This window comes from Etheostoma spectabile, chromosome 5 (assembly GCF_008692095.1).
Source record: "Etheostoma spectabile isolate EspeVRDwgs_2016 chromosome 5, UIUC_Espe_1.0, whole genome shotgun sequence".
Taxonomy (NCBI): Eukaryota; Metazoa; Chordata; class Actinopteri; order Perciformes; family Percidae; genus Etheostoma; species Etheostoma spectabile.
In genome coordinates, this window is record NC_045737.1 from 35,376,238 (window position 1) to 35,385,488 (window position 9,251).

Sequence of the window (9,251 nt, forward strand, 5' to 3'; positions counted from 1 at the left end):
CACCGGTGCTTTTATTAAACAAGGAAATAGGCAGACGCTTGTCATGGGGGCAGTCTCAGTATTTCAACAGCGGCTATCCCCTCTTCTGAACTAAATGGCTTCGTCATCAACGTGCCTAGTCAGGGTGCTTCCTAACCTCATTCTGACCCGTTTCTAAGGGTTTATATCAGAAATGTGGATTTCTTTCAACACAATTGCCCAAAAAAACATGGATAATTCCAACAACATCCTTCAGGTAAAATTAATGATTACCTTCATTGATTTTGTGTGTTTTTTTAATCTTATGGCATTTGAATTCTTTATTTTAATGGTTTTAAACCAGTATCTGGACTAACTTTGACATCTACCCATCGTTGATCCACTCAACATCCTCTGATCTTAACTATTAGTCAAAATACTTCCTAATTCCTGCCTTTTTTGACTAAAAAAACATACATATGATTTGATGTGAATGAGGTTTGTTGACCATGAATTCCAAGAATAAGTGTAAAACCTGTTATTAAATTGGCTCAGGTTTTTAAAAAGAGCGCCAAAAGCTGGAAAAAGTGAGAAATAAATCAGAAAAAAGCAGCAAAAACATTGGAAAAGTAAAAAAACTTTTTAAATTTTTACCTGGAAGGGCAAGTTCATGGTTAACGGGAAGACAACACAAGGGTTAATAGCAGATAAATGGAAGCCTCTATAAAGAAAAAGGATTAAGAAAAGAGACACCTGTCACCTTACAAACAGCAGCCTGCAGGATGGCGTCAAATCCGCCCTCCGGCGCGTCCCGGTTGCGAGATACCATCTGCTTCTGCACCTCCTCGTTAAAACGGTCCACTTTATCCGTCAGTGAGAGGATGTGGCGGAAACCGAAGGTGGGGACACAGTTGGGGAACAGTTTGTATCTGCGGGGGGGGGGGACACAAAAAAAGGTAGAGATCCAGATATATTTCCTCTGAAAGTCACATCATGGCAATATTCAAAGCAGCACAAAGGGTTGACCTCCGGATAACCTGAGCCGTTTATTTACACAAACATGATGAAGCTGCATTGATTTGTACAACAACAATGAGATATTTGCATCAATGCTAGCAGCGTGATTTTAGAGGGTTTTAAAGGTTCCTTTGTCAACAGCTTAAATGTAAATCTCTTCTTGTATATACAGGATGAGCAATGGCAGAAGTGAGCTGGCTTGCATTAGGGGTCAAAGCTGACATCTATCCCTTTTATTATTCCCCTGTCTTTATTCACTATGTGACACACACACACACACACACACACACACACACACACACACACACACACACACACACACACACACACACACACCACACACACACACACACCCACACACACACACACAACACACACACACACACACACCACACACACACACAACATAAACTAGAGGGCAGTGATGCGTGATGGGGGCACTGAGTTAGTGCAGTGCAGTCTCACCTCCGGGCAAACATCGTGTGCCACAGCTTTTCCCCCCCTCTATCTGTTCTGCTTCCTTTCAGTTTGCCCTCATCAACAACTCCGAGGAGCCGGGACGAGAGGAGCCATTCTGCAGAACTGCTTATTCAAGCGGCTTTTATCAAATCGGAAAAATCTCTTATCCTTGCAGCTGCGGGATATCTAACACACCATGATTATGAATGGGCAAAATAGAATGCGTGTGTCCGTGTAAATTAATTTCAGGATTTCCCTTTGAGTTTTCTCTGGCCCATTTGTGCCACGAGAGAGCAGTTCTTGAGCTCAACCTCACACAGTCCTTTTGGTGGGGCTTATTTAAACTGAGCTAAAAATCTAATATTTTTTGACCAAATATTTGGCGATATAGTACAGTGGACTGCTGGTGCTTCACAATATTCTAAAATCAGAGTCACCCTACTTAAAACATGCTGCTGCCGATACCACCCATTGCATGGATTCTCCTGTACTTGGATGCGTGTAGGAGAAGGGGGACATGTTTTTGTCCACAAGGAGCCAAAGCCCACCTGAAGTTGCTGGTGAGCTTGCTCATCTCTAGAGCCAGCTTGGTACCCAAGTTACGGATGGTGTCCAGATCGTCTTCATGGAAAGAGAGAGGTCCATCAGGTAGTAGAGTACTGGGTAGTCCTCCACCTGCCGCACTTGCAGCCCAACCACGTCTGGTCTCTGGATGGGCGGTGGAAAGAATCGGTCAACTGGCTCACTCAAAAAGCATGTAAGATTGGAGGAAGGAAAGCTTTGCATTATTCCTTAGAAAACTGTGTTGCAATGGTTGCTTCCGACTCTAGATGTCTCCGTGTATACCTGGCCGCAGGCTGAGAGAGATCTTCTGAGGCATGATCTGGAGACGCCATACTGCGTCAACCGGACCCTTTAGAACTCAGGGGGACGTTCTGCAGGACAGAGTGCTGCTGGTGGGGTACTCAACGAACCGCGCCTCGCAGCCCCTCTTCTGCAGGTTTGACTATAATCACATCGGGATGTCAGAGTCCGTCCCCTCCCAAACTCCTAAAGGATGGGAAAACCACAAACCTTGCATTATAGACTGTTGAAGTCAAGAAAAGATGACACGGGGTTGAAATAGGACACGTGTGGCCTACAATAATGATGATTTCACCTCGTGGAAACGTACGCTCTCTGCACAGCGTTTCAATCCTGAAAATAATGCAGCCAGCAGTTTTACCTCTTGTGCGCACCAGGCGCAACTGGGGTGAATCAGAAGGCATTCTTCACAGGAGGTCGCGCTGCCACTCACACACACGTTAAGACCTGAGACGGGGTGGGAAGAGTCGGGACAGGGACAGTTAGCACTGAGAGTGAACTGGAAAAACAATCACTACTCCATTTCTAGAAGGACTTGAAGTTAGAGACGAGAAAAATGGCAAACCCCTGTACACTGTACTGTAGTAGGTAATCACTTTGTGAAAGTTATTACTTTGGTTTTGATTGGCGTTAGACAGAGGGGTGTTTATTCAGCCCTACGGTCATGCTTGAAGCTGTGGTTTGTGATGTTGCATTGGAGTGTGCTATATTAAAGGATGTTTCTAGTACTTATCGCTATGTGTAAGTGAGTGAGGTAGATGTTATGTAGCTCAATAAAACACAAATCGCAGTTAGCGTATACAGTGTAGACACTGACAGTGTAATAATATGTTACTTTGGCCTAAATGCCAATAGGGACAAGTGTGTGTTCTAAACTGTGTTTCATATCACCAATTGTTTTGTTTCTCAGGGCCTCTTTTGTCGCAAACTCCCAGTAAGTTAACCAACCAAATGTTCCATGCCTCCATGTGGCTCCAGTTTCTAGTAGCTCTTCTTCTCGTGTGTTTGTGTACCAGACACTGACTCTCTGTGTAGTTTAAAAAGAAAACTGGCCGACAGAGAGTGTTGCAGAGCAGACAAGTTGCTTTGTCCTACCTCTCGCAGTGTGCACAAATGTTTCCAGAAGCATGCAGCACAGAGCCGTCGCCACATCCGCGTCCCCGGGCTCCACATGGTGCCACTCGGCGTGTTTATCAGTGCTCTGGAACCAGATTCGAGTCTCTATTCGCAGCTGACACGGTTTACCCCACCATCAGACTCCAGTTGGGGTTAGTCCTGTTGATGTGTGCAAACCACAGCAGTAAGTGTGTTGACCATCGCAGCTCCGCCGAGGCGCTTATTCTCGGCTCATGGTGAAGAATCCGAGTAAATGTAGGGAATGTTTCCATTGTTTTAATAGTATCTGAAAGGGGAAAAGGTCCTGCTAATCCGCTCCTTGAGTTTCTCTTTTTGGACGCCTCTACAGCTTCAGCTCCGTGTCTTGACTACTTAACCCATAGCGACAGCAACTCCAAAACCTTCCCATCGATTTCATGGCCCTCTTCGGTCCGATGCCGTTCAGAACACTTGCAGAGGTGAAGTGGAAACGAGAAAGGCCCAAAATAGAAAAAAAATACAACTCCAGCAGCGATTTTCTCTTCCAGATTTGAGTGTGCCTCTTCGGTTTGTCGCTTTGCGTCCCAGCTGGAGTCTCCGCCCATGTTCAGCTAGGGATTACATTAACCCCTTCGTTGCTTCGTTGAACTCAGGGTTGAACTGCTGGCACCAGATTGTGTCCGACACCCGCAGCCCTGCCTTCAGCTGACTTAGACACCTAGTGGCGACTGCTAGGACTGCTACAGGAATTGTCTGGGGGGTTTAAGGACGTGTTGCCGGAGTCTACAGCAACACGCAATAGCAATTCAATTCAATTTTATTTATAGTATTAATTCATAACAAGAGTTATCTCGAGACACTTTCCAGATAGAGTAGGTCTAGACCACACTCCCGAATTTACAAGGACCCAACAGTTCTAGTGGTTTCCTCCAGAGCAAACAGGGCCACCGGGAGAGGAAGAAGAACTTCCTTTTAGGCAGAAACCTGGACAGACCAGACCCAGACCCAGACCCAGGCTCTTGGTAGGCGGTGTCTGACAGGCCGGTTGGGGTTAGAATGAGAGTGAAATAGTGAAAAAAATTGGTAGTTTGTAGCAGTTCTTTGTGGTAGTTCATGGCATAGCAGGGCAACTCAATTTCCTGTGTTGTTTCTGGCTGCAGGCTGGCTAAATCATCAAAAGCATGACATGGCAGTAGTTTATTGGTGATATGGTGTCATATTTGGTACCAATACAGTGAAGTCAATTTACCGTCCTGAATGTCAAATGACGTTTTTCCATTGCATGGAACTGCTCGACCCGGGCGGTGCCCCGTCCTTTCTTGTCATTGCAGATTGGTACCACCTCATGTGGCTGGTCATATAGCAGGAAAATGCCATGACCTGACCATAGACAGTGAAGGAGAATGCCAGTCGAATCCAACACTGCTCTATGGTTTGTACATTTGGATCGCTGTCAGTAGAGAGAAAAACTAAACCAATCCGAGCTGCCTACACAGAGTTATCCTGCTAGAGTTAGCACCACACAGGTGAAACAGGGCAAGATTTAAAAAAATAAGCATATGCTTTTTTTTTTTTTTTTTTCCCCAAAGTGTTGTAGTCAACTAGCAGAAGACAAGTTATCATTGAGGTGAGTTTGAAACACTACCTTAAAATCACTAAATGATAGCCTACATAGTTTTGTTTCATCTCACAGGAACTACACACAGCTGAATTAGCACAACTTTCATGTATTTCTTTACACTACGCAGTCAGATTCACTGTGTTCAACAGAAGAATCACTTCACATGGGTAGGCACTTTTAATGACATTTCGAACATGTTTACAGGCTAAAAACACATTTAAAACTTGCCCCGTTTTAGCCTGTGTGGTGCTAACTTAGCAGGAGGATGACTCAGAGTAGGCAGCAACCGATTGGTTTTGTTTTTCTCTCTGCCGACAGCGCTCCAAATTTCCAAACTATGCGTTGGATTGACCGGAATCCCCCTTTAAAGTCCCTAACACGACACATACAAGAGTGCTCAACACCTGGCTTTGCATCAACTAAAGATTCAGAATGATAAGTTTCATCAGCTCTGTTTTCTCTCTGCATGCAGGACTACGAGTCAGCGACGCCATTGACTTAAAATTTACTTAAGGCTCACATTCAGCACAACAAAGCTGGAGCTGGGGAAATATTCCAACGTGCTTTATTAACAGAATAATCAAAATAAAACAGCTGGCTGCATATACAACTGTGAGCAACCTAAACACTGTTTAGAAATTCTAAACTAAATGTACTGCCGAACAACAGCAGAGTAAGCAGTGTGAAGCCTTTAAACTTTCACTGTACCAACTTTTGAGAAAAAACTACACAACTTGAATAGAACACACAATGGTAGATTCTTACAAATATTAGCAACTTTCAGGCAATCTAAATCCTTTTAAATTAATTGCCTCTTTACATAACCGCCTTCCTTTGAAATACGTCACTTATGATGCTATTTAAACGAATCCTGGTTAGAAAACTTGTTTTAAAGAACTGAGCTTTGCTTCCTGTGATGCGTCGCTCGCCGGCGTGGTCAGAAGCTCGGACGTCATCTCCCGGATGGTCCTGAGGGGCAGGCCGCTGAGGACGCCCTGGTGCTCGGCCTTCAGCTCCATCAGCGCATCCACAATCCGCTGCCTTTCCACGTCCGGGTGGCGCTGCGTCAGCTCCGACATCAGGAATCGAAGCTGCCCATGGTGCCGTAGTGTTGGGGCACGCAGGTCCCCTTGGCTGTGGGGAAATCGAGACCACCTTCCGTTGCTTGACGCTGGAGCCAAGCGGCGGTTTGAGCTATCAGCTAGAGACGACGGAGGAATAATTAATCCCAAAGCGTTAAAAAACAGTCTACATGCTCAGGATTATGTAAAGTGAATGTACAGGTCTACGAGAGCCATTCTATTTAGGGCTGTAACAATGATTTTCATTATCGTTTGGTCTATAAAACGTCGAAAAGAATGTATACATAAAGAAAATAACTAGTACTGTATATAATGTTCTGGAGAAAAAGGTGATTCTTCTTTTATCTAATCAAAGGCTCTTGCATGAGACAGCTGCAGACTTAAGAAATGCTATTGCTGACAAGACAGCACGTCCAGTGGGCAATTTCAAGAGACGTAATCCAAGATGCCACGATTTTTCCTTGTTTCAAACATTTTCTACTTATGTCCACTAGTTTCTCTCTATTATTACAGACAATTACACATTATTCTCCCCATAGTCTCACCTTTCTTTCAGTGCGTGAGTCCAGTCTCAGCATGGTGTGAAAACTCAGATCCACTGATGAGGCCGAGGCCTGGCTCTCACCAATGGCTTGTGGGGTGGCTCCACATGTAAAGTAATGGCCTTGCATGCAGCAGCCATGCAGCCTCTCTGCTGCATCCTTGGCAGATTGGAGTCCATTATCACGACATGGCCAATCTACGGGAACGTAGCAACGAGACAGTTGGTACGCTGACAATGTGTCCCATTGGCAGCAAATTGCTGCTTCAACAGCTGCATGAGGATTTTGACTTAGACGTAACAACAGTTACAGCATAGGAGCATTTCTACTTTGAGATGCAAACAAATGAATCTAAGGGCATGGACGGTATATAAATAATGTCACAAGTAAAGTGTGTTGCAATAGAGGTTCAGATAGAGCAGGCGCTCACCTGACATCATTCTTAAAGTGGGAAAGCTGACTCAGACACTTGGTATTTCTCAAACCATTGCATCACGGTACTCTGGCAAGAACACAAGTTTCAGTTAAAGCACTGTTAGTGCCCTCTGCTGGCTATAATGGTACCAGCAATGATTAGGGTAAAAAAAAAGACAAAAGGCTGAATCATTTCTCTCTTACCCCTACCCCTTCCCCCAGGTTTTGCGAGTTCACGCAGACCTGGTGCGTTCCATACTCTTTTTGTACATGGGGTAAGGGGTGTATGGCCCTTGGAACCATAGACAGTGAATGGAAAAAACAACTACAACTGGGATAACCTGGCACGGTTTGGCAAAATACACTCGGTGTATGGTAAATTACACTTTTCTGAAAAACGACAGCGTGCACGATGTATTTTGAAAACAGAGGTGAGATGTTGTTTATGAATAGCCGGGCCCGGTAAATGTAGCCTTTGAGATGGTAAGGTCTGAGCGTCAGCAGCGATGTACAAACTCACCTCTGTCACATTACTGGGAGGTTGGAACACAGAGTACTGAGCTTCTGACCTCTGTGCTGGTTGATTCTGCCGATTAAAACAAATTCTCTAAGGAATTGATCCAAAAATGAATTCAAAATCACAACATGTGCAGCTATGGTGCTTTAGCTGTTGTTCACTGACCACTTACCATTGGGCCTATCTTTTGACCAAACTGCAGTGTCGTCCCTGTGCTGAGTAGCTACAGCGGCTCACATCTTCTTAGCATCGTACCAGACTCGGATGCGTTAAGCTCTTTGCACTCAGCTGTTGTAACACAAAGAATGGCACATCTTTGTAACTCAGCTGCTTTCCAGTAGCGTCAATGTGTCCAGTTCGGGACACGTAGTGGCTAACGTTCTATCAAAATATCTGTTAAAATACGAATAAAATGAGCATGAGTTTTAAATTAATTTAATGGTGTAAAACATCGTGTGAATTCTACCTTTCTAACGGTAAATGGTGGAACTTGTTTACAGATTTTACTGTACAACGGCCGGTTAAGTACGCCCTCGCCGGTAAATCATCCGTTGCGTAACTTGGCCGTAAACGGACACACGCTACACTGACAATGTTCGGATTTAAATGTCACATGTGCATGTAATTAATGGAATTTCACCATAGTCCTTCATATTTTCAATAAAGTTTAACTAAGATGTGTTATCGTATGGCTGTATTCGGATATGGAAAGGCTCTTGATTTAATACTGGTAGACACATATGACTGTTCACAGGTATGATGTAAATCATTTAGGTGATGGATCCAAGAGTGAGATAAAAAAGGGGGAGTGTAAAACTCCGGTTTTAATCGGTGTGCACTCATGATTAATGAGGTTAGTTGTCAGTTCATTGGGTTCATCGAATCTGGATCCATAAAGATGATCTCACAAGTTGTGGATCAAACAATGGGGAGTGCCGGATAAACAACTTTCTATTATGTGCTTACAACATTGCGTTGTGATTGAATTATACATTAAGCTAAAGGTAAAGTGCATTATTTCAGATAATTGAAGACATATGGGTCATGCATTAAGTTTCGTGGTTTCATAAGTATATAGCTTTGTTGTATTTAAGTTGTTTTACAATATCTCGTTCACACAACATAAAGATGTTATGGTATATATTACGTTTTCAGAAGCAGTCCCGGAATGTGTAGAAGCAGAATGCTTGTTCGGGTGTCCGAGTATGGTTCCAGTCCCACTTAACAGCCCTACTGATCTTTCCTGAACTGAGGGACACATCCAAGGAATCACCACACCACTTGGACACCAACAGGACACCACACCACAACCTTGGTGACTAAGAAGTAGGGGTCCAAGACCTATTCAGAGACTAGGCAGGAAAAATTTGGTGGGAAGCGCCATGTTAGGTTTGTGCCTATGTAGTGTCTATGGTATCCTATTTAATAAAAGGGACTTCCAATCCAAATCGTGATTTGATATGAATGCATTGATATGAACCCTGAGATGGAGCAAGTATTGAATCTCCATACAGGTAGGCTTAAAGCGAGATAATTCCATACAACATCCTTCAGGTAAAATTAATGATTACCTTCATTGATTTTTTGTGTGTTTTTTTTAATCTTATGGCATTTGAATTCTTTATTTTAATGGTTTTAAACCAGTATCTGGACTAAACTTTGACATCTACCCATCGTTGATC

General features: G+C 43.8%; 1 protein-coding gene and 1 long non-coding RNA gene across 2 annotated transcripts in view; both read right to left on the reverse strand.

Moving 5' to 3' along the window:
• Positions 1–9,251, reverse strand: part of itgb5 (integrin, beta 5) — a 115,279-nt gene that overhangs the window by 92,463 nt on the left and 13,565 nt on the right. The window contains exons 7-12 of the mRNA XM_032516517.1: positions 8,804–8,817; positions 6,642–6,835; positions 5,923–6,105; positions 3,394–3,529; positions 1,903–2,020; positions 719–887 (exon numbers count right to left, since the gene is read on the reverse strand). Of these exons, the coding sequence (XP_032372408.1) occupies positions 719–887; positions 1,903–2,020; positions 3,394–3,529; positions 5,923–6,105; positions 6,642–6,835; positions 8,804–8,817 (814 nt within the window). The remainder of the gene's footprint in view (positions 1–718; positions 888–1,902; positions 2,021–3,393; positions 3,530–5,922; positions 6,106–6,641; positions 6,836–8,803; positions 8,818–9,251) is intronic.
• Positions 2,407–3,555, reverse strand: LOC116689085 (uncharacterized). The gene is made up of 3 exons (XR_004331915.1): positions 3,394–3,555; positions 2,660–2,745; positions 2,407–2,484 (listed from the first exon to the last, which is right to left on the reverse strand). It is a non-coding gene; the product is annotated as an uncharacterized LOC116689085 (long non-coding RNA).